Genomic DNA, 25,082 nt, shown 5'->3' on the forward strand with positions numbered 1-25,082 from the left:
AGCCAAGGCTGTGTAAGCACAGGTTGTGAAGCTGATGGGGCTGAGGTTGCTCCTGGTGGGGTAAAGGACAGGCTGAAGGTCTGGTGTTGCAGTGCACACCTCCTCTCCCAGGTGACAGGTGATAAAGACCCAGGTGCTCAACCCCAAGCGGGGCTCTGGCAACCGCAGGTTTATCCCTTATTGGGTCTTTATCTGGCGAGGGTGCTCTCCACAGCTGGCCCGCTGCCAGCGCAACCCCGGGACCAGTGGCCTGGTTGTTTTCGTACGCTGGCTAGGATGGGGAGTGTCCTCGCACTCCTTCCTATGTCTCTCAGCCCAGTCGTGAGCTGCTGTACTGTCAGGGGTCCTCTGAGATCTTGGGACATCTGTACAAGGAAGCCATCTGCTATGGAGTGGGTGAAAAGGCGGCGACTGTTGTGTCCGCTGTCTTCAGGCCTTGCTCAAGAAATCAGTGGCAATGCAGGGGGGGGACCAAAAAGTTGCTTTCAAGAGTTCAAGCTGCTCAGTGCTAATTGATTTATGCCAAGGTAAGTCAGAAGGTGCTTCAGAAAACTGGAGGTTAAACACATAGGGAGCTGCTATGAGAGCTCTTCTCTGAAGAGGACTTGTGCTCACACACATGCAGCAGGTGCGGAGCCACGTAAGTTCCCCCTCTTGCACATCATTTCTCCCAGTCCAACTCTCTCTCAGATTGCCTTCTCCTATCTGTCTTAAAAAGCATCTTTGTTATTAGGTAGTTGTGCTGGTTTTGGCCGGGATAGAGTTAATTTTCATCATAGGAGCTAGTACAGGGCTATGTTTTGGATTTGTGCTGAAAACAGTGTTGATTGATAATACAGGGATGTTTTAGTTACTGCTGAGCAGCGCTTACAGAGAGTCAGGGCCTTTTCTGCCTCTCACCCCACCCCACCAGCGAGCAGGCTGGGGGTGCACAAGAAGTCGGGAGGGGACACAGCTGGGACAGCTGACCCCAACTGACCAAAGGGATGTCCCACACCGTATGACGTCATGCTCAGCATATAAAGCTGGGGGAAGAAGAAGGAAGGGGAAGACATTTGGGGTGATGGGGTTTGTCTTCCCAAGTAACCGTTACACATGACAGAGCCCTGCTTTCCTGGAGCTGGCTGAACACCTGCCTGCCCATGGGAAGCAGTGAATGAATTCCTCGTTTTGCTTTGCTTGTGTGCACGGCTTTTGCTTTACCTATTAAACTGTGTTTATCTCAACCCACGAGTTTTCTCACTGTTACTCTTCTGATTCTCTTCCCCATCCCACCGGGGGGGGGGGAGGGAGGTGCTTGGTTGCCAGCTGGGATTAAACCACGACAGTAGTCAAGGCCCTTTTTAATCAACAGTACAACTTATTCTACTAAGTAACATCAATACCCTTAAAAAGTACTTGTTGCATGTCAAATTCTGTTGCAAAGTGTGTTTGATGTCATTCTGCCAATATGTTGGTTAATGTTGGATTAACTTCGTGATGCATCACGCGTGGCTGTTCACTCAGCTCTTGCTCAGGTGTCAGGCTAACGCGCCGCACCTCATGTATACTGGGAGCAGCACCATCAGGTTAAAGCAAAGGCATCATGTATGCCAGACACAAGGGACAGGAGAAGGTAAGGTCTATCATCCCCTGCAGCGTGGTGGCAGCAGCTGGTGGCTTGGGATAAAACTCTTGGGAGGCTGTAGAAATGGCACAGAGCACACGTCCAAGCTGGAAGGTAGACACAGGTCAGCTTACCCAAAAAAGCCTCTGGAGCCAGCCCAAGAGCAGCTGGACTGCTGCGGTTCTCCTGCTTCCCACCACCACGTGGGAACGGGGATGGGGACAGGAGGACTTCCACTCGCACCCTCTGGTAGCTCTTCTGCTTGTGCGCAGGTGTGAGTCAGTGAATTTGTGAATTAGGGAACTAATGAAGTAGCAGATTACAAAATTAATGAGTTGGACTAGTCTGTTACAAGGGGGTTGATTTAATTGTTGATTTTTACCTTGGTTGTTTTTTACCTCGTGAGCTCCTGAGATGAAGTTTGATTCCCAGAGGGTGTTGTCTGGTAAATCTGAGGGACCTGGAGGAAGAGTGGCACCGCTGAAAGGATGGTGAGAAAGATCAGACGACGAGTGCATGAAGCAGAAGCTCAGCGAGGCTTTGTGAAGTCTCTTGTAACAAACCTTTGCCCAAGCCAGCAGGCGACCGCAGATGGATGTGAAACCACTTCCACTACTACTTTCCTTTGGGTCTGATGTGCTGTGGCTGCGAGCTGCTGCAAAGCAGGTGATGCCCTTGGCCCCAGCCGTGAGCCCCCCGCTGTGCGCTGGACTTCGTGTTTGGGTGTCTGCGGCACAAGGGGTTCAGGCAGCTTGCCCTGGTGGTAATGCACCCCCCCAGCCATAACCCCAGCGCCGTTTTCTGTCTGATCAGCCAGCCGAGCAGACCCACTCCACCATGTGCGGTGTCCCTGGCGTGGGAGGGACGGGGGACATGCAGACGCGGGCAGGGAACAACTCTCTCCTTGTACCAACTGCAGTCGCTTCGGTTTTGGTGAGATGTGAACCTGACCCTTTTAGCCGTATTTCTAAAGGCTGTGAAAATTTCCCCTAGCACTTGCTCAGCTCCTTTCTCCTCCAGCTTTTATAGTTGCAGGGATTTTCCTTTCGCCTGGGTCATTCCAAGTTGTGGGAAGGAGGCAAGGTTTGGGGGAGAGGTGCTCTTCCATTGAACCAGCTGAGACATCGGGGAAAAAACAAAGTTTCAGACACAGAAGTCCTTCTCCATGTCTGGAACAAAACCCTGTTGAAACCCTGGGGTTATTACTCTGCCTCTTGAAAGGGCTGGTGAGACCAGAGCTTTGGAGAGAGGCCCCCAGGCACCTTCCTCTGCCAGGCAGCCCCCCCCGACCTGCACACCAGTGGGCTTACAGCGGACCCTCTGCAAACGAACCCAATTCTCGCCACTCGAGATGCCAGGGTTTGTGTAACTAGAAGCACGAGGCAGCATGCTGGGGAAGGTGGCTTTGCTCATTTGTGGTAGTGTATTAAGTTGCATGATGGAGTTGTTTCAAATAGTACAGAGATCAGGTGGGAACATTCGCATTTGTCTACGGGGCCTTTTTTAGTAAGGCCTTTGACACCGTTTCCCACAGCATTCTCCTGGAGAAACTGGCTGCTCATGGCCTGGATGGGCATACTCTTTGCTGGGTGAAAAACTGGCTGGATGGCCAGGCCCAAAGAGTTGTGGTGAATGGAGTTAAATCCAGCTGGTGGCCAGTCACAAGTGGTGTTCCCCAGGGCTCAGTACTGGGGCCAGTTCTGTGTAATATCTTTACCAAGGATCTGGATGAGGGGATCGAGTGCACCCTCAGTAAGTTTGCAGATGACACCAAGTTGGGTGGGAGTGTTGATCTGCTGTGGAGGGCAGGAAGGCCCTGCAGAGGGACCTGGACAGGCTGGATCAATGGGCCGGGGCCAACTGTACGGGGTTCAACAAGGCTGAGTGCCGGGTCCTGCACTTGGGTCACAACAACCCCATGCAACGCTACAGGCTGGGGGAGGAGTGGCTGGAGAGCTGCCTGGCGGAAAAGGACCTGGGGGTGTTGGTTGACAGCTGCCTGAACATGAGCCAGCAGTGTGCCCAGGTGGCCAAGAGGGCCAATGGCATCCTGGCTTGTATCAGGAATAGTGTGGCCAGCAGGACCAGGGAGGTGATGGTGCCCCTGTACTCGGCACTGGTGAGGCCACACCTCGAGTGCTGTGTTCAGTTTTGGGCCCCTCCCTACAAGAAGGACATGGAGGTGCTGGAGCGTGTCCAGAGGAGGGCAACGAAGCTGGTGAAGGGTCTGGAGCACAAGTCTTATCAGGAGCGGCTGAGGGAGCTGGGGTTGTTTAGCCTGGGGAAGAGGAGGCTGAGGGGAGACCTTATGGCTCTCTACAACTACCTGAAAGGAGGCTGTAGCAAGGTGGGGGTTGGTCTCTTCTCCCAAGTAACAAGGGATAGGATGAGAGGAGATTGCCCCAAGTTGTGCCAGGGGAGGTTTAGGTTGGATGTTAGGAAAAACTTCTTCACTGAAAGGGTAGTCAGGCACTGGACCAGGCTGCCCAGGGAAGTGGTTGAGTCTCCATCCCTGCAGGTATTTAAAAGCCGTGTAGATGTGGTGCTTAGGGACATGGTGTGGTGGTGGACTTGGCAGCACTGGGTTAACAGTTGGACTTGATGATCTTAAAGGTCTTTTCCAACCTAAATGATACTATGATTCTATATGGATGGCATCAGCATAAAATGGAATAAACTATTTTCTGGTTGCCACTTCTCTGTAAAATACAATGGTAGACCGCGTAATTTATACTTTGTTCTCTGCAGAGGAAGCAAAAAATGTGCTAAAGGAGTTTTTTTTTAATCTGTACTCCTGAATCTTTATCAAAATTGCATTTACTGTAATACACATTAAATTGGTGAATATTCATTTCAGCTGAATTTTTCCATTGTCTGCTTGGAAATAATCTTTTATCCTTACTGTGTGGAAAGAAGCATTACAGGTTTGGTTTTGTTAGCGTGTTGCCTTTCTTCCTAGCTATTGAGACGTTTTGCTCTTTGTTGTCTTGCTGTGGCTAAGAGAGGTGTGCTTTGCAGCAGACTGCCCATCTTCCTGCAGCGCTGCTTCACAGGCCCGGAGAAGCCGCAGACGGAGAGGACCGCAGCCGCCAGCCAGCGGCAGAGCCCCGGTCAGGCCCCATGGTGAGCTCTGGGCAGAAACCACGGTGGCTGCGATGGGAGGCAACGGGCGCTCCTGGCCGGCGCTGGGCGAGGGTGGTGCTCTTGCTGCGAGTTTCAGGAGTTCGTGTTCTGATTTCACTGGTGAGATTTTTGCAGGGTTTTTCGTCTGACAAATGCCGAGTGAAGGGAATGACCTGAGGTAGGTGTTTATGGTGCTATTTTCTCAGGGTGACGAAGGGCAGTTACACTTTGATGCACCGGGATTGCAGGTAGAAGTGGGCTGCTTTTCTGCAGAAGAAAAGCACTTGCAGGGCCTGGTTGCTCAGACAGTCAGTGTCACCCCAGGTCTGAATAGAGGACAGACTGTTAAAATCCTTAAAATGTTGCTGATGACCTTTTTTTAAATCTGTTATCTCCCATGCTGACCATGCATTTCAGTTTCCCATTTCTAGCTGGCATTTTGCATGAGCCTAGCCTAGCCAGCCGGTGGGATGTCAGGTATCTCCTCTTCTAGAAAGCATCTGCTGAACTACAACTTTTTGCAAACCTCAATTCCTGCAGCTTCTTGCAATGTTTTTTAAAAAAAACCAAGTACGATCCAGCCAGGGGTCAGCCAGGCAGCCCCATCATAAAGCAGGGACAGCTGCAGTTAAACTTTGGAGCTGTTGGAAGCCAAGGGAAGCATTTCAGGGCACGGCTCGCTGTTATCTCAGCAGCACTATTGCTAAAAGGCTCCACTTAATGCAGCATAAATCCCAGCCTGTTGACATAGCTGGTAAGTTGCAGTTTAACCCAAACTTCTCCTTCCCTTGTTCTTGTCGATGGTGAGAGAGAAGGGGAACGTGCCATCAGCACTTCACATGGGATGCTTTGAACTTGTGTTGCTCCTGGGCAAGCAGCCACTCAGACCCACTCTGTGCTCTCTGCACACTCCGTGCATCATGGTGGGAAACAAAAACCGCTGTCCTGGTGTCACAGCTTCTCTATGAAATGTGGAAGCGGATCCAAAATGGCCAGTGACTTGCACAGGGCATGAGCAGTTGAATATTTGGGGCATGTTAGTGAAGAAATAGTAAATATTAGTATCTCATAGAAGGAAATAGATGCGTGAATGATAAGGACTCAGTTAATTTTACAATAGCTGGGCTACGTGGCTTGTGATGAGCACTTAGGTGTCGTGGTTTAACCCCAGCCAGCAACTAAGCACCACGCAGCCGCTCGCTCACTCCCCCCTTGGTGGGATGGGGGAGAGAATCAGAAGGGTTAAAGGGAGAAAACTCGTGGGTTGAGATAAGAACAGTTTAATAATCGAAGCAAAATAAATTAGAACAGCTAAATAGGTAAAGCAAAAACCGTGCACGCAAAGAAAGCAAAACGAGGAATTCGTTCACTCCTTCCCATGGGCAGGCAGGTGTGCAGCCATCCCCAGGAAAGCAGGGCTCCATCACGCATAAGGGTTACTTGGGAAGACAAACGCCATCACGCCCAATGTCTCCCCCCCCGCCCCCCCCTTCTTCCCCCAGTTTATATACTGGGCATGACGCCATACGGTATGGCATAGCCCTTGGGCCAGTCTGGGCCAGCTGTCCTGGCTGTGCCCCCTCCCAGCTTCTTGTGCACCGGGCAGAGCAGGGGAAGCTGAAAAGTCCTTGACCAGCTTGAGCACTACTTAGCAGCTGTTTAGCAACAGCTTAGCACTACTTAGCAAGAACCAAAACATCAGTGTATCATCATCATCGACACTGTTCTCTTCCTACACCCAAAACACAGCCCCATACCGGCTACCAAGAAGAAAATTAACTCTATCCCAGCTGAAACCAGGACATCATTAGGGAATCAGCCTAATTTTTATAGAAAGCCTCCACATGGGGTGTAATTCAGAAATGAGAACCCAAATGCATCCTTAAGAAGGAGCAGGGAGCACACTTGCTGCAGATGGAGGAGAGGATTAAAAGCAAAAGGTACCATCGCATCCCGCTGCCTCCTTATCTGGGGCTGAATGGAGGTGGAGGAGGACAGGCGGGGGGCTTCCCCCCTCGCAGTGCCACGGCCCAGGGTGCCGGCCCGCAGGGAGCCACCCCCCGATGCAGGTGGGTTTAGCTGTCGCTGGCTTTGGCTGAGAGCATCCTATTTTGCCCTCTGCGGCAGCAGGCTGGGGCATTTCGGTCACCCAGGAGCCCCGGCCGTGGCCCCCTTTTTGCCACCACACAGCCCATCTGCTGTCACCCAAGCCTGGTTGTGAAAGCAAGCAGATCTGCACAACCCCTTCGTCTGAAGCCTTTGTCTTGAGGAAAGGGAAAAAGCTTAGCGTGAAGCACCCTGAGGTGCTCTTCATTTAGTCTGGTCTGGGATCTGAGAAGTATGCTTTTTCTTTGGGGAAAAATGTTGGAAAAATATCTATCCCAACGAATGCACATCATTCAGAGCTGTTCTCACCCAAGCAACAGCAACCACATGTACACAGAGTTATAGGAATAAGACAATATACATGCAACCATTTTTTTAAAAGATAAATAGCAGTCTATGATTTAGTTCTGGGAAAAGGAGGGGGGAAAAAAAAAAAAAAGCGCTCTGCGCCTGTGTTAAGCCTGCAGTTGCACAGCCCCTGACCTCCCCCTCCAGTTACCTCCCACCATTATACTTGTTCACTGCTGGCTGCCAATAAGAGCCTGAAGAGTGAGACAAAGTTTAGTTTCATCTTCCCCAGAGCCTCCCTGTGCAGGGGCCCGGCCAGCAAGGAAGCCTACACTGACAGAGGCTGCTCGCCAGAAGGTTGGTTCTCTTAAAGCATGGAAATAGTAAAAACTTGTTAGCCTGGGAGGAGTGGGATAATAGTGCAAAAGTAGAGATTTATTTTTTTCCTGCCAGGTACCTACTTTAAAGCAAAATATATGGCAAATCCTACTTGGGGAAGGGGGGAGGCTTTTAAGAGGCTCTTAGCAAGGCTGCTTAGCTGTATGTGTTTTCTGGTAGGCTCTGAGGATGTGCTGGATGTAGCTGCTGTCCTGCCAGAAGCTTGGATGTCGGTTGCTTTTCTATGTTGCTGCCTGGTCTCCCTGTGTATTTGCTGTCCTTTTCAATGGGGTGCTCTACTGGTGACAAGAGCATCTTAATGTTGCAATCTCTTCATTAACGTTTGCAGCTAAGAGAGAAGAAAGCATGTGAATAATACTCGTGTATGGAACACCGTGCGTTTGTAGGGGTGTAGAAAGCAGGGAGGTTTCTCATGTGCCGGTAGTATTGCTGTGGGTTGGCAGAGGGAGGCGGTCGGAGGCAGTGGGTGCTCGGTTTCCCCCCGGACACGCAGCCGGTGCTGCCTCTGGCTGCCCGGGGAGCCAGCGGCGGGACTTCTGCAGGAGCCTGTTTTCTTTTGCAGAGCAATTCTCTCTGTTCAAGTGACTGAATCCTTCTTCCTTCTAAACGGTGACTTCAGCCTTTTCCACATGCTGCTTTTAGGTTTTGATTTCTTTTCCATTGCTAGGGAGGGTGCCCCCCGCCAGCATCTCCTTCATTTCAGTTTCTGTTCTGCCTTCTGAGCTCAGGAACCGCGCAGGGAGGAGCCTGACCACCCAGCAGCAGGGCTCTGCCTTTGCCAAGCTGCTATTTCTAAGAAGAAAAAAAACCAACAAGCCCAATTTGTAGCAAAAAGTCTCAACAAATGTGAGCAGGCAGTTTTTCCTATTTTTTTTTTCTTCCCCTTTCTTCTATTTGTGCATAACTAGAAGAACTTGGCCTCAGGGCAAAACTTGCTTTCAATTGTTATCTTCGAATGTTTTGTGCTGTCTTTTACTTTGCTGGGAGAATAGGAGCACAGAGATTTTGGTTTTGTTTGTTGGTTTTTTTTTTTTAGACCTGAGGCTTACTGGTTTTCCAGATTTACTTTCTTGCTTAACTGCAGGAAGGCAAGGACTGGGGTTCAGACTTGGGACATAGCATTGAGTTTCTGCCTTTCTGGCTCTCTCCGACAAGAAACCGGAGATACTAGTTTTCTACAGTCTTTCTCTTGCATAGAACCCATCTTTTTTTACAAGGAAATGCTTCCAGCATGCTTTGTACCCATGCCAAAGAAATCTTGTGTAAAATATGCTAAGTTCAACAACTGAAATACCTGAGTCACTGGCTTGAACCTCGGTTCACTGCCCAGCCCGGCTTGGCATAAGGGAAATTGGTGAACTGTGCCTAAGCGCTAGCGAAGCCTTTTTGGGGTGGAGTGGGGAACGTCAATGGCCTGATGCTATTTTGAAGACTGGATAAAATGGCAAAAAATGCAAAAACCTTGGAAAGACACAAATGCAGGTAAGATATGGTTACGCTTCGTCACCTCTAGTGGCAGCAAGGGAGCTGGGCAAAAGGCCGCCTGCTGAAGAACGATGGCAACCAGCTTGGCTGGGGGATCAGACTGACTGCAGTTTTTTCACTAACTGTCCCATTACCCTCCCGTCTCTTTCAGAAAAGCAACTAGGAATGGCCACCCCATCCGTCGTGACGATGCAGCCGCAGTACGTCATGGCTGCGCCCGCTGCCTCGAGGAACATGTGGCAGACAGGGCTGATGGACTGCTGCACCGACTGCAGCGTCTGTGAGTGCCTCGGGCGGCCCCGTCTCCCAGCCGTTGGCAGTGACATGCTGCTGTCGGTCCCATGCCCTCTCGGGACACTTTTCTCGCCCCTGCCGCTCGGGTCGGTGGTGCGATAGCTACAGCCATGTAGCCTGGTCCTCCCCATTCCTCCCGTGATGCCAGCAGTGCCGGGTGGGCAGGCAGGCAGAGCCTCACCCGCCGCTTCGTTTCTCCCCCTGCCAGGCTGCTGTGGGATGTTCTGCTTTCCCTGCCTCGCCTGCCAAGTGGCTGGGGACATGAACGAGTGCTGCCTGTGTGGGACCAGCGTGGCCATGAGGACCCTCTACCGCACCAGATACAACATCCCGGTCAGTGATTAACCCGCCCCCTCACCATGCTGCGAGGCTGAACGATGAGGTGCCCCCGCGGCCCCTCTCTCTGCACATCGGGGATGAGCACAGGGCAGCAGCGCTCTCCGCTCACCCTTTTTTTCACTTTTGTATCCTGCGTGGTGCTGGGAGCACAGGACAGGGGTTGGGACGCCCTTGGCTGCGCTGATCCCTGGGCTGGTGTCCAGCAACGCACATTAATGGGACACAGCTCCTTACCAGCACCCTTTGCCGGGGGCACATGTCCTGCCTGCAGCTGCCGTCAGCCACAGCAGCTCACGGAGCCTCGGCTGCTGCTTGCCCACACCATCCCCAGTCTTCAAAAGATGGGAAAGATTTGAGATAATTGTGGGCAGACTAAAGAATGGATTAAGTCGGTTACACAGATGAAGATCTGTAATCAGATGTGGGAGAAAGGTGGACATCTGCATACACTACATATGTGGAATGTTTTTTTCCCATGGGGAAGGGGGGGTGTTGGTGCCATCACCAGTGCAAACCATGGTGGCCCAAGTCCAGTTGGCCCAAGCTGTCTCTTTCGGTGTGCGTTTTTCCCCCAAGTCTTAACCTTGGAAGCGGAAAGGTAAGTAGTTATCTGCACCCTGCAGAAAGGGCTCCTTCCTTCCTTTCCACTGCGTGGGAGCTCGCCAGCCATAGTTTTTAGTGCCTGCTACTTGGGATGCTGCAGCCAGCCGGGAAACAAAGGACGTGGAATGTGATTAACCTTTTCTTGGCCCGATTTCTTCCTAACAGGGGTCCATTTGCTCTGACTTCTGTGTCACCATGTGGTGCCCCGTGTGCTCTGTTTGCCAAATTAAGAGAGACATCAACCGGAGGAGGGAGATGGGCACATTCTGGTAAGCAGGGCATGCTGGCACTGGTTTATAAAGCCGCCGCTGTACACAGCCAAGCGGCTTCCTGGAGTTTCTCCTTCTGCCAATGACTGACGTAAGACACAGGGTTGCTACAGTGGGGAAAGGGCCATGGACAGGTGACAAGAATGACCTGTCCTGCAGCAAAATGTTGCTGGAAACCTCATGTAGGACGGGGGGGAAGGACTAGGGGGACAGACACGGTGTGGCGAGGCACAGCCCTGCTCCCTGACCCTCCTCTCCTGTCCCGTTGCAGATGCTGCTGTCCTCACTCTGCCCTGCGGAGCCACCGTGGACAGGAGTTGTTGCTGCCCTGGCTGGGTTTGCCTTGATTACGGTTGATTCCTCCTTCCCTGAGTTACATCATGAATAAACAGCAAAGTTTGCCTTCCTGCCTGTGTGTGTGTGTGACTCTTGCACCGCCTGAGAGCACTCATCCTTCTCCCTCTCCATCCGTCTCAGCAGCCCCTGGTCCTGAGATTTATCTGCGCCCACTGCAGAGAAAGATTTTCACTATTATTTTGTTATTCAGTCAGCTTTTAGAAAGGATGTTTAATACATAGGAGGAGTTGATGTTGCTCATCCAAGTTGTAAAATTTGGAAAAGTGACTTGTGCTCCTTGGCAGAGCTGGGGCTTCCCGCAGACAGGTGATGGCTGCAGGCCACCGAGTACTGAGCTGTCCCTGCTGTGGTGGCCTGGGTGGCCGTCCGGGGCTGCTGGCCAGTCCCACCTCTCTGAACATAAAGCCATGGGGATTTTTGGCTGCCTGGCACCAGCCCACCTCCTGCATTGCAGAGACATGCTCCCCCACTGACCCTGAGCAAGAACTCCCACCCACCTGCGATTAAAAAGCTGGTTGGGTCATGGGTTGGCCAAGTCCTCTCGGTGGGCAAACCCTGCCGCCTCCCGGCCACAGAGTACGCCTGCCTGCGCTGGGCTGTCAGCGATACGCTCTCTGTCCAGGCAGCGCAGGAGCCCGCGTGCAAACTGTCCTCCTCTGAAAACTGCTACCAAAAGCAGCGTGTCCCATCGGGGCTCTGGGCCTGCGGGATGCTGGGGGGGGGAAAGGTGGGGGGGGGCAGCAGGAGCCCGGCAGAAGCGGCAGCAAGCTTGCAGCTGGCTGCCTTCCGCAGGGAAGCTGCGATTGCGCAAAGCAGCGCCTAAGCCGGCATCTGGTCCGTCACTCAGACGGAGCAGAGGTTGTTTGCCGGGGCATATAAAGGATGAGAACCAGGAAAAAGACACGTCTCCCGGGACAGAGGCAGCTCTGCAGGTACGTATGGCTTGGCTTTGCTTCAGCAAGCGCTGCGGGACAAAACTGGGGAAACTGCTTGTGGCTGGAGCGGTGTTGCTGAGGAAGGGGAAAGGGTGGAAACAGAGGTGAGGTTTTCTACCTGGAAAACTACTTCAGAGCTAAACCAGAGCATGCAGGTGCTGCTGACAGGCATATGGACAGAAGTGGCAGCAGAGATAAAGGACATCAGCTTTTGCACTGTATTGTTCATTTGTGCACATATGCATGTGCCTATACATAACAAAATGCTGCTTTATGACCTTGGTTATTGGTGAAATGTGGCTGCGTGCGCCTCAGGATCCATTTTGTTCCCGTCAGCAGTTCCAACACCGCTGGTGGTGCCGTGGAGCTGTAGACTTGGGGGCACTTGGGGTGATGTGCTGGGTGTGCTGGGCCCGGGCCACCTCTCAGGAGATGAGCGTGCAGCAGAAGCTCCTCCAGGCTGCTGCCTGCTCCGCACTCCAGCCCCCATCCGTGCAGGGACGTGGTGTGCTCCTACTTGGGGAGAGGAAGGGAAAGTCTGTGGTCAGCCTTGCCTGCAGAGGTCACAGCGTGTGTGTGGCAGTGAGCACTGCTCGACTGCATTTTCACCAGGTGCTGCTATTACTCTCATTATCTGGCAGTGGGGGAGTCCCTCCTTTGGCACAGGAGGCTGGTAGGGTCCTGCCCCTAAACCTCCTGCTGCTGCTCCTGTGCACGCTTCTCCCTGTGGTCCCTGCAGTCCTGCCTGCTGCTGGGCATCCCTGTCCCTGCATGGGACCCCCATGCTGTCATTACCTGGCATCCCCACCACATGGCCCGTCTGTGGTCTATCCCCTACCCTGCCTCTCCGGGCTCCCGCTTCTTCTTAAATCGTCCTGTGCCCAGGATCCCCGGAGGGGCTGCCGTTTTGGCGTGCCATGAGGTGTTACATCAGCTGCAGAGGTGGTGGGAATTACCTGGGACCTCATGCATGAACAAGCAGGGAGAGCCGGCCAGGGCAGGGGCAGGAGGTGTCCAGCGAGGGACGATGGGCGCCATGGCTCCTGCTCCACCCATGGGTGGTGGGGTTGCCTGCGCTCGCTCCAAAGGTCCCTGCCAACAGCTGGGTGTCTCGTCCCAGAGAGGGCACAGCAGCATTTTTACTGCTCAACAGCCCTATTCGGTAGCAGCAGGAAAACACCCTTGTCTTTTAACCCTCAGCAGGGGCCGGTGACTGAGACAACCCCACCAGCTGTCAGTTTGCCCTTCAAGGCCACTTGTCACCTAATGGGAGCAGACGCCGGTGTCTCAGATAGGGTCAGCCCAGCCATGCTTCCGCCGCCTGCAGAAAGCTGCAAAAAAATCATGAGCAAGTAACGTGGAGACTTTTTATAAGCTTTCTTCCCTTTTATGGCGCAATTCAACATCCCTTTTCCTCTCCATGTACTACCAGGGGACAAGGGTTGGCCATAAGGCAACAGGCTATGTCTGACAGCAGAGATGTGTCCGGGCCAGTCTGTAAATGACAGGGAGCTGCAGGAGCTGCCGGCAGAGCCGCTGACCCCTTTGCTGCCTGTTGACAATAGTCAATACAAATGCAATGCCACAGCCTGTATCTCTCTGGTGTCGGATGCGGGTAATGCACTTGACGGCATCATCTGAGTGCTGGGCATAGTAATATATTTATTCCACCATATTCCTGGAGATTTGCGTTTAATACTTAAATTCTGTGTAGATGTGTAATTCTACCGTGAAAATAATCCCATTCTCTTTATAGTGTTTTAACAGAATTTACAGGGATTAATGTCATCACCCCTTGCTTCAAAACTTAAATGCTTCCCCTGTTTTTCTTTTTGCTCCTCCTGGCATCCCGAAACTGAGGTGCTCCCTTGTCACACAAGGGCAGGGAGCTCCACGGCAGGGAGAGAAGGGCTGCTTAGCGGGCACAATCCCCGGGCCCTCACCCAGACACGGGCAGGACAAACCTGCCAAAGCCGGGGAGGGGCGGGCGGGACACAAACTGTCCGAAGGCGCTCTGTTGAACACCTGCACAGCCCATCACAGAAATGCCCGTGGGCTGTGCGGGGACGTGGCGGCTGGAGAGGACCTCCCCGGGGAGCTGCCCTGAGACCCTTCCCAGGCAAAGGAGCAGCAGGCATGGTTATGGGGTCCAAAGCTCAGGCTGCTTTCCTGCTGATGATTTCGTTGCTGAGGATGTGTGACTGTGCACTGGGAGTGGGAGAGAGCCCTTCTGGCTGTAAGAGCACGGGAGCCTTTGCATCTCATCACCTTGCTGCTTAACAGAGTGGTGCCAAGCTTGAGAACGGGGCAGGGAGTGTGTCTGTATGGGACTTCCTATGGGAGCATCCTCTTTTTTTTTTTTTTTTTTTAATTAAAGCTCCAAAGCTGAAGTGAGAATGGCAGAGGGTGGTGCCTTGCAGGGGGCAGCGGGGAGGGAAGGTGCCACAGGTGGAGGTGGAGTCGTTGGTGGAGTCGTTACATGGGCCAGGTGGGTTTGGGGATGGTGCTGCAGAGGAGGAGCTCTGCTGCTCTCAGAGGCTGCAGCCCCTCACTGGGGGTGAGGCATGGGCAGAAGTGGGGCTTCAGGTGCCATGGTGGCCCTAGGGAACTGAGGAAGAGGAGGACAAGGATGAGGCACTGGCACAGACAGGCAAGTGGAGGAGGGATGGGAACTGGTGACTGGGCTTAGGGTGGTGGAAAGGGACAAAGAAAACCCAGTGTCTTGAAGCCTGCTAAGAAAGCAGGTGAAGAAGGAAGGGTGAGGGAGAGGGGGAGACAAACAGGCTGAGATGCTCAGGGAACAAAGCAAAGATTAAGGTGACTACTGAGAGCTTGGGAAAGCTGGGACCAAGCTGTAGTAGCTCTGGGACACTGCGAACATAAAAATACCATTTTAAGCAGAAAATGATGAAAGATGAACTGGGGATGAGAAGACAGAACTGAAGTGTTGAAGCACTGAGGTTCTGAAGCAGAAGGACGTCTGTTTTTACAGAGGCATTTTACTTGCGTAGGCAGGGGGATGAGGTGCTGCTGCCTTTGGTGGGGGGCTGGTTTTGGGGAGGGCTGGGCTGCAAAGCACAGTGACAGCTCCTGGCAGAACTGTGCTCCCCACTTTGCGGTGGGGGTGGTGGTGCCCTGGCAGTGGGGACTCCTCGGGGACCTGTGCTGCCCTCTCCATCTTTGAATGCAGCACCCTGAGCGAGACACCCACTTCAGAAACGCCTGCAGCATCTTTCTCTGATGGCTTTTCCTTCCAGATCACAAACTGCCCGGAGGGACCTGACCCCATGCTGTCAATGGCTTCTCACCACGTGGTCACGGTCCAGCCCCAGTTTTCGGTTGCCCCACGTGCAGGCGAGTGGCAGTCGGGGCTGCTGGACTGCTGCTCCGACTTTGGCGTGTGTGAGTACATATGTATCCCTCGTTCCTGGTGTTGGCTCACGATGTGTTTCTGGTGTTTTCTCCGCTCCTTCGGCAGCATTGCCCCTGCTGCTAACCCTACTTTTGTGGGTACCGGCAGCAGAGCAGCTCTTGTCTGAGGTCAAGAGCCACGGCTCCCACAGCCACATTCCTGACTGGCTTTCCCCCGTTTCCTCTTTCTTTGCACCCCTCAGCCAAGCCCATGTCTCACTGTCCCGCAGGTATCTGCGGCGCCTTCTGCTTCATCTGCCTGGGGTGCCAGGTGGCCAGGGACATGGACGAGTGCTGCCTGTGCGGCCCCAGCGTGGCCATGAGGACGCTCTACCGCAGCAGATACAACATCCCGGTCAGTGACCAACTGCGGGGTTGCCAGTGACCACCTGGCAGCAACAGCCACCAGCTGGGTGCTGGGGTGCAGGCTCAGGGAAGGAGAAAGGGGTACCCGAGGGGAAGAGCGGTCGCAGGGAGTTGGATGGGCAGCCCCACAGGCAGGGAGCCAGGGACACATCTGTATCCCGGCTGTGAGCCAGAGGTAATCCCATTGCACCCCGCCTCATCCCAGTCCTCGCTGGGCATGAGCAACAGTGTGCCGTGGGGCCAGGGGTGAGCTGCCCAGGGGTGTTGATGATGAAAAATAGGAAGACTTAAAAGCTGACGTGGGAAGGGGTCATTCATACAGTGGCCCTTGCACCGCAGGGCTCCATTCTGGGTGACTGTGCCTCAGTCCTCTGCTGCCCCATGTGCGCGCTCTGCCAGCTGAAGAGAGACATCAACCAGAGGAAGGCACAGGGCATATTCTGGTAAGCTGGGCGTGCTGGTGCTGGTTTATAATGTCACTGCTGCACAGAGCCGAGTCGGTTCCCAGAGTCTCCCTTTCCACCGATGCCTGCCATAAGACACAGGGTTACTGCAGTGCTGAAACAGCAATGGCTGGGTGAAAGGGTGACCTGTCCCACAGCAAAATGTTGCTGGGAACCTCTCGCAGGATGGGGGATCTGCTCAGGGCTCGTCACCTGAGTCCATTGAGGCGGGACTGGGGGACAGACAGACAGACAGACACACACGTGTGGCGGTGCGGCAAGGCATGGCCCTGCTCCCTGACCCTCCTCTCCCATCCCATTGCAGATGCCACCGCCCTCGCTGCACCCTGTGGAGCCGCTGCGGGCAGGAGTCGCCGCTGCCCTGGCCCTTGGGAAACGCACCGTGGGGGGTTTGCCTTGGTCGTGGTTACCCTTTCCTGGGTAACACCAGCAATAAACAGCAGAGTTTGTCTTTCTGCCTGTGTGTTGTTACTTATTTCTCTGTGTCCTCCTGCAGCACCAGAGGACAGCGTTGTACTTTGTATGCTGTGCGGTCAGAGGTTATCAAATGAAGGAGACTTTCTCTTGCAGACCCACACTGGGATGAGACCAGACCACAAAGTTCAGCAAGAAGATAAAATAAAACAAAAAAAAAAAAGCCAAGCCTGCTGCAGACAGCTCAGCTTCTCCGTGGACACCGGCAGTGTGCAGAGCTGGTGACAGCATCACCCTGTGCTCGGAGAGGCTTGAGAACACTGAATCCATCTCTGTTTGTGCTTGGACCGTCCCCAGCACGGAGACACTAAAGGCGGCAGCAGGGGAGTGATGGTGACGGTGCAGGGATCGCAGTCCCACTCGGCTTCCTCCGCACAAACCTTGTTTGGAGTCCACCATGTGGGAGCTGCTTCTCTGTGGGGTGAGACCCCTGCAGCTGCGTGTGTTGGCTGTAATACGCTGGGGTGGAAGAGCTGGGACAACCCATGCCTTGCTGGGGCTTGGGAGTGCAGAGGTTTACCCGTTACCTGCCATGGCGAAGAATGGGGAAGAGGTAACTCTGGGGCTGGCGCTGCTCTGCAGCCGCCGAGCACTGGCTCAGATTGGTTTAAGCTTGTTGCTTTTAACAGGAAAAGGTGCTTTTTGCCCAGAGTGGGCTGGGGCTGCACAGGGCCCTCCGGCTCTGGCACATCTGTGCTTCTGTCATGCCACCTTCAGAATAGGAGTGGGTTTTATTCAACAATACCTTTCCCCCCCTCTTCTTTCCCCCTCCTCCCCCCATTTTTCCCACTGCAACTCCTGTTGCATTTTCCACAGTGGCTGCAGCACTGTCATGTCCCTGGCATGAAGGGGAGAGGCTGTGCCCCTGCTGACAGCGCATATGCATGCATTTGCACACTCGAAACACGTGCGCAGAGAAGCGGGAGAAGGTAGTTGTGGCACAACGCCAGCCGGAGCTGGGAGCTGACGAGTGTGTGTGTCTGCTGCGGGGACAGATGTCGCTGTGCTGGTCTGTGTGTGGCCCACAGGCGTGCTGGGTCACCTCTGCTCGCTCCTGGCTGCTGGTCCAAATCCCCATCACCCGCAGCCCGCCAGGCACGGAGCAGGGCCGGGGGGCTGGGTCCGAGCCTCCCCCCGTACTGCAGGCAGCTCTGTCATTTGGGGTGGCCCATTCAGCAACAGCCCTGCTGTGCTGGGAGCTCACCGATGAGCTGAGAGCGCCTGGGGTCAAGGTCTTCAAAGGCACCCAACCATGAGTGCTGGGGTCCCCCCTTTCCAGTGACAGGTGAGCCCTGCGTCCCCAGCATGGGGCCCCTGCAGACCCCTGACCCATCTCCCCTCCCACCGTGACGGTTGTTATGGGGTCCCCAACAGTCATTCCCGCTTGGGGCCCTTCTACCCCTTGGCCCAGCCTCACAGGGGCTGCCAGAACCCTGTGGCTTTGCCCATCCCTGATCACGGGTGTTTCCTCTCCAGGGCTGTTCTTCCCCCAGCGCACGCGGGGGTTGGGCCATTAGGACCGGGGACCAGAGCTCTGACCCCTGCAGGGACCTGGGTCCTCATGGGGCTCTTGTCCTGGCAGGCAGTGCCGTGGCAGTGCAGTGAGGAGCCAGGAGCAGCCAGCCCCAAGCCTGGGTGAGGAGCACCAGCACCCACCTCGTCCGAGGAGTGTCAAGGGACGCAGGAGCTGCAGGTGACGCCTGGTGAGTGCCCAAAGCAGTGGCCAAGCAGCCCCGCACCCAACTGCACCACCAGAGCTGAGCTGGGAGCTGGGGAGCTCTTGCTGCAGGCGGGGGCACAGGGGTCTTGGGCTGGGGGCTGTGCGGGGTGGTGGGAGGTCTGCAGCACCAGACGGGGTGTCACCGTGGGGATCCACAGGTGTCTCCCCCTGGGCTGGCCAGTGCTGAGTGCCACAGGGAGCTGCCCTGGGCAGGTTTCTCCCTTCTCTGGGGGTGGTTTCTGGGCACAGGGCTGGCCCTGCGGGGGACCCCGTCCTCTGTGCAGGGGCTGTGGGGTGGGCACGGTTGCACCAGGCTGAGCTGGGAGATGCCAGTGTCCCCATGGGAGCCCCTGGCCAGGCTGATTTGGCTGCACAGGTGTCACTACCACAACCTGTGACAACCCTCAGGTGTGTGAAGGTTGCAACAGTGGGTTTGTAGGGTGCTGTAGTACACAAGGACATGCAGGCTTTGTTTCTGTGAATTTATTACCAGTTGCTGCAAATCACAACTAGTAAAGCAAGTATGTACTTATGACCACTTACCTATAGGCACACCTATATGTATTATGTGAGGTGTTACCAGCATGGCCCTCACCGAACCGCTGCCAGGAGTGGGGACGATGGAAAAACCTCATCACAGATGATCTGCATCAGAGGCAGGAGTCAGCCAGTGTCCCTGGCAAGGGTCTTTCTGTCTGGGAGATCTCTGCAGAGCAGCTCTTGCGGAGCAGCTCATCTTGGGTAGGTACTGTGTTACTTTTATATGTTTTTGGTGTAGACGTGTTAAGTGGGTGTAGGGCACCACTAGACAGAGCAGCTGTCACCTTGTTGTCGGTTTCTGTGCTCACTGTCACTGCAGGAGGTCTCAGCTCCCTGCTGAGCTCACCAGGGACGCCTGGGGCTCCTAGCTCAGCACTTGTCCCTCTTGGCCAGTCCATTACTGGGTCGCCTCTGTGGCTGCTCCCACAGCTGGGCTGAGGGACTGCTGGAGCAGGGCCGCCCAGGCCGGGGGGCTGCCCCCATCGCCTCTTGCTGCACTGTACAATCATGGGAGTGGGGCAGGCAATGCCCAAGGGGGTCGGTGCTGTGTAGGGAGCTCCCACAGCCCCCCCAGCCGAAGCCCCTCCGTGGTGGTTTGTGCCTGGCGTTTGGGGGGCTGGGAGCTGCAAAGGGAGTTCAGAGAAGGTGGAGTGAGAGCTGCCAGGGTCCGACCCAGCTGCACCCTGTTGGTAGCCCCAGTGCTGCTCCCTGTTGGTTTGGGCACCCTGCGCAGTGGAGGGGTTTGAGCAAGATGCTCTTTCTTGCCTGCCCTTCTGGGGAGAAATGTGACTCTTCTGGCTGGGGAGGGGGCAGGCATCTCCGGTGGGGTCTCTGGGGCTGGGCTGTGCACCTGGGAGCTCGGACTGTTTTTTCTCCCCTCACAGGGAGGGAGGAGACTCCGCTGCTCCATGCTGCTGCCTCACCCCGTGCCCCCTCGCAGCAGGACTGCCCCAGGAGAGCTGGGGGGACTCCCACCTCGCTTCTGGCCGTGGGAACGGGACTGGGGGAGACCCTCCACATACAGAGGGGCACATGGCGTGGATTTAATCCCTGAGGGAAGAGGCTTCGCTCCCCACTCGCAGAAGGATGACTTGCCTCCCTGCTGGGGACAGCCCTGGCTCCTGGCTGACAGACACCCAGGCTTGTTCCAGCTCCAGCTGATAGACACTACAGCTACGGGACGCTCTGGATAAGAGATGCTCCTGGTTCCTACAGCTCCAGGTATTTGAAGCCCCAAGTTATTTCAGCTCCTGCTCCAAATCCCAGCTCTGGCTACTGCACAGTTGCGATATGAGATGCTCCACCTCTGGCTAATAGACGCTTCAGCTATACCGCAGCTCCAATGGGTGGACGCTTGGGCTTCTCTGAGCATCAGGTAATTCCAGCTTCTGCTCCTGCTTGTTACAGCTCTGGCTGATGGACACTTGCACTTCAAGTAATTTCAGCTCCAGACAGTGGACGTTCCAGCTCAGGTTATTTGAAGCCCTGACTTATTTTAGGGCCAGTTACTGCCCGTGCTGGAGAAGAGATGCTCCTGCTGCTTCCAGCTCTGGATTGTAGAAGGTCCTTCTTGTTAAAAGCTAATTAGAGCTCCTCCCCTTCATCTGACAAGCTCCACCTAATTACAGCTCTGGTTTAACAACTGCTCCTTCTTGTTAAAAGCTAATTAAAGCAGCCTGGGCTTCAATCATTGTCATAACTTGAATATTAACTATCAATCACAATTGTATATTGTCTAAATATTGTTTATTTAATAACTATCATGGTGGTTGTAAAAACCTTGACTAAAGAGTTGGAGAAAAGCACCTTTCCCCCCAGAGAGTAGCTCAGATGTTGAGTTCAGCCTGGTGCGTGCCAGCCTCCCTAACTTTGAAGACCAACACAACCAGACCCCCACCTCTGGTGGGTGGCCACGTGCCCTTCCCACCCCCTTCCTCGCCCACCTCGCCCCCAATGCCCTCCCATTCCACACTGTCCCCTCACCTGCCCAAAGTGTCCTGTCCCGTGTCCCCCCCCCCCCCCCCCCCCCGAACCTCCATTTTGGGGGCTGAAAACTGCCAACTTGTAGCATGTAATTGAGAAAACCCTCCAAACGAAAGACTAAAAGTCTAGTTTAGAGAGCCGACATTGCTTTATTCTGCACGGGGTGCTCGGTGGTAACTCCACAAATCAAGCACACTGTCATACAAAACTACAATATATTTGTCAGGTTACATGATTAGGATAAACCCGCCCAAATTTACACTTGTTGGTTAGTGATTAACATTGCATACACTATTGGTTTACTGTATTTAAATTATCCATGCTTGCTATGTAAATTAGCACGCATGCTCCTTTCAGGTGTGTGGGGCAAGTCTTTTCGGTCCTGAATTGGGTTGGTGGTCGCGATCTCCCCTCACCGCATTTACCTTTTGCCCAGCTACTGCAGTTTTATCAGGGTTCACACTTCTCTGGCCACCATCCAGTCTTTGGCACCAAGATGTTCCCTTTTATGAGCTTGTTAGCTCTTCTTCAAGGTTAGAGCTGTTAATTTTCTGCGGTTCATTACTTAAACAAATACTCTCATATCTTTTAGTTCCCTCCCAAATTCCTTTCCCAAGGCACAGGTGGTTAGTAGTTTTGCTAATTGGAAAATTACTGTTTCTGCAGGACATCAATCTGAGCCTCTGTTTCCAAGTCCTCAAAATACACAACGTTTAGTCTTTTGCTGTGCCAGAAATGCAGCACTTGCCCTCTGTTTTTGAGCCCCCAAAACACAAGACTTTTAATTTTCCAGCCTGAAAAAAGAAGGACAATCTGTTTTCAAGCAATGAAAATGCACTTTTAATGAAATGAAAAAGGACTTTTAGTCTGCATTTTCAGTTCCTAAAACACAGCACCTAAGTTTTTTTTTTTCCGAGCCCCAAAAACCACAGGACTAAGTCTCTGTTTTCGTGCTCTTAGAACAGGACTTAAGGCATTTTTGAGCTTCAGAAATGCAGGACTCCAGCTCTTCTTTTGAGCCTGCAAAATGCAGCACTTTTAGTCTCCGTTATGGGGGCTGAAAACCCTGCACTGAACTTTTGTTTTCCAGCTGTAGGTGTGATGTGATGTGTTTTCAGTGGCTGGGAGGGGTGTAGCCCACCCAGGGCCCTGGGGCCCCACATGCAATTAAAGGGAGTGCGTGGGAACTGGGGTGGGGGGCACCCTCCCTGCAGGGAGGTAACACCGGCAGGGGCAAGGGGTCACTTTATTTCAGACTGACTTCCCTGGCACCACCGGTGTCATCTCCCAGGCAGCCCGAACCCAGCCTGGGGACGGGGACACCGACACTGCAATACTCATGTCCTGCAGAAACAGTACTTTTCCGGTTAGCAAAACTACTAACCACTTGTGCCTTGGGAAAGGAACTTGGGAGGGAGCTAAAAGATACGGAAGTGCTTGTATAAGTTACGAACATCTGTGCGATTGTCACACACCGAGTCTAAATAACAGGTACCTGAGGATATATCACTGGAGCACGGGTCTTGTATTACTAAAAGCTCAGAGCAGTACCATTCGTGGTTTCCCCGTTGTTCACATCCATGAGCATCAATTAGAGCGCCTCGGTCATCTACCCATTTGTGCCCGTATTCTGTCAACTACAATGATGGGAAGCGGGGTATACCGGTGAATGGGTTCTCCTTTCATTTTCTTATTCACTGTGCGGTAATTGATAGATCCACTTAACAGATTACTTTTACTTCCTACCCCCGAGTGCACAGTTTCGAGGCACCGGGATGTACAATCCTGGCACCGATCCAATAATAAGATCCCTAGCCAGCAGGATTTCCACTATGGACCCAACGGGCTTGTTGTTCATATTCATTTATAGCAAAGGTTTGCATAGTAACACATGCAATGGTGCTACTGGTGTTAGAAACAAAATTACGTACACATCTTTCAAAATCTGTTTGTGCTTTTTCCCTGGGTTAAGGCTAAGTGTAAAGGTTTTAATAGTTGTGTCTATCCCCTTTACCATATCCATGTTCTGACCGATTATAGCTTGTTTGCTTAATTGTCCTAGCCTGGGCGCTTTATTGTTAACAACCTCCAAGTCCATAGAATTTAATACTCTTGTGCCCAAGCCAGCAGCTCCCACTCCTGTTGAAAGAGCTCTAGCTGTGCAGATTTTCAAGTGAGACTTAAGCTATTGATTATATATATAGGTATTGTCCACTGTGAGCAATTTGGGTACACTTTACTAATATTAACATCCTCCCAGCAAATTTTAACGTAAAGTTCATGTACTTCAGAAGTAAAAAGTGCAAATATTTCAGGAAAGCCTTGGGCAACTGTTACTAGTGGTGTAGTAGTGGTAATGGGAATCAGGGAAACGTCAAATTGCATACTGCCCACTGTGGCAGTAACAAAGCCCAACAGCTGCATTTCCAGGGGGCATTGCCATCCCTGGTTGGGTTTATCTGATATTTTTATGTGTGCAATTGTGTAAAAGGACAAACTTAACAGGTCCTTCAGCTGTATCGTGATCATATTGTAGGGCAGCATCCCCATCTATAATGTATTACTCTCTCCAACCCAAGTATTCCTGGATACGGACTACTAACGCTTAAGCAAAAGGTAAGGCTGATGTGCGTGATCAGGTGGGTACCTTGGTTCTTGCTGCCCCACTGGGGGGTTTTGGATCTGTTGGGCCTTGCTGTCCATGTTGAGGCACAGGTTACCAGCTTCCGTGGGTTTGCTTGATTATTGCATTATGCATCTACATTTATGTGATAGAATGCCTGATTCCCCAAGGCAAGGATTAGAGTTGTCCAGTACATGAAGGTTCCTGTCTTTTTAGATGTTAACGTTCTTTCCAGTGATAACACTTTACCATAGAGAGTATTAACGAAGTCCCTGGGAATACTCAGATCACTTTCTAGATGGATACTTCCCATAGTATGCAGGTTGAACAGCTTTTCACTTATTCATCCAGGAGTTCAACAGTTCCTAGGGAGAGAGAAAGATGACTTAGGTCTTGGATGGTATCCAAGCCTCAGTAATGATCAATTTCACTCCAACAACATCCACGGTTTCCATATTCCTTTCACTCAAAAGTGCTGCAAAGTGCCCCAGCGCTTTCCAAGTGATGGGTGTTGAATTCTCACCCGATCTCCTGGATGCCACACGGAGGTATTCAAAGCATCCTGCTGGTGTTGGTTCAGCACAGGGGATTGTTCGTAACCTCCATGTAGTGGACTGCCAGGAGGAGCCTGCTGTGAGTTCAGTGCTCGTACGGCTTCCCATAAGTTCCTCCCCCAATTAGCATTACTGTTTTGACATTAGAGCTGTTGTTTAAGCAACCCATTCCACCTTTCTACTGTACCATTACTCTGAGGTCAATAGAGTAAGCGAATTGGATGCCCAGCAAGCCATCGGTTTAATCCTGCTACAGTTGCCAATCCAGGTGCAGTGCATGTAGGGTAAACATTACCCAAACCACCATAATACATTTCCATCCTTCAGAAGTATGTGTCATGGGTCTGACATAGTCAACCTGCCAAGTACCCCAAAGGACTTTCCCTTCCCTAAGGTTTGCTTGTTGTTGACTTTTGACAAGATAACCCCTCAGATCATTACAAAATCCACAAGTGGTCAGTAGTTGAACTGCTTGTTTAGAAATCGGCCAGCCATCTTGCTGCATGCCGATATAGGTCATACGCACCAGCGTGCCCCAACCATTCATGCAGCCATTTACCTAAGCATTCAATACTCACGGTAGAGGAAAAACCTGCCACACCTATACTGGCTAGGTGGTCGGCCGTATTGCTCCATTTGGCCACCCGAGTGGTATTTTTCTGGTGTGCAGCCACATTCTTCCCCATACATCTCAATTCCCTACCTGCCAATTGCGTTTTGCCCAGTTTCGTAGCCATTGTGTAGCACCAGCCCATACAGCATAGGAATCAGTGTGCCATTTCTAAGAGCTAAGACTATGGCGTAGAGCTCCGCTAATTGAGCAGAACCTCCTACTCGTTCGGTTACTGGAAGTTCATCAGTGACAGATACGGGAGCAGCCATTCCTTGCCATTTACCCTGTATTTTACCAGCACTCCCATCAGTAAACCAGACACCATCTGGTTAATTGGGATTGAATTCAGGAGCATCCTGGCATCACAAATCATGATTTAGGATCCTGCTGACTACACCAATTTGTTGTGAATGAGTGATTTAGATCGCTTAAAGAATCACCATCAAAGCTATTAGCAAAGGTGGTTTTAATATGATGTGTAAAAGTGTGACTTAACAAAGTTTGATGGCAAGGTTCACTCTATTAATTAC

The 25,082-nt window shown here is 52.7% G+C and overlaps 2 protein-coding genes across 3 annotated transcripts; both read left to right on the forward strand.

The window, feature by feature from the left end:
* Window positions 1-7,373: 7,373 nt before the first annotated feature.
* LOC309591902 (placenta-specific gene 8 protein-like) lies at window positions 7,374-10,919 on the forward strand (the record flags this gene model as incomplete). 2 transcript variants are annotated; one of them, XM_082314801.1, is made up of 5 exons in its annotated part: window positions 7,374-7,480; window positions 9,159-9,287; window positions 9,510-9,634; window positions 10,409-10,512; window positions 10,784-10,919. In XM_082314801.1, coding segments are annotated over exons 2-5 (345 nt in total). In that variant the 5' UTR covers window positions 7,374-7,480; window positions 9,159-9,172. The 2 variants fall into 2 exon arrangements, with proteins under 2 accessions (XP_082170927.1, XP_082170926.1); XM_082314800.1 differs by lacking the exon at window positions 10,784-10,919 and having other exon boundaries at window positions 10,409-10,516.
* Window positions 10,920-15,100: 4,181 nt separating this feature from the next.
* Window positions 15,101-16,434, forward strand: LOC309592261 (placenta-specific gene 8 protein-like; the record flags this gene model as incomplete). The annotated part of the gene is made up of 4 exons (XM_082315474.1): window positions 15,101-15,206; window positions 15,446-15,570; window positions 15,921-16,024; window positions 16,350-16,434. Coding segments are annotated over 4 exons (336 nt in total). The 3' UTR covers window positions 16,351-16,434.
* Window positions 16,435-25,082: the final 8,648 nt, after the last annotated feature.

Source organism: Platalea leucorodia (assembly GCF_965183815.1).
Source record: "Platalea leucorodia genome assembly, chromosome: 6".
Classification (NCBI taxonomy): Eukaryota; Metazoa; Chordata; class Aves; order Pelecaniformes; family Threskiornithidae; genus Platalea; species Platalea leucorodia.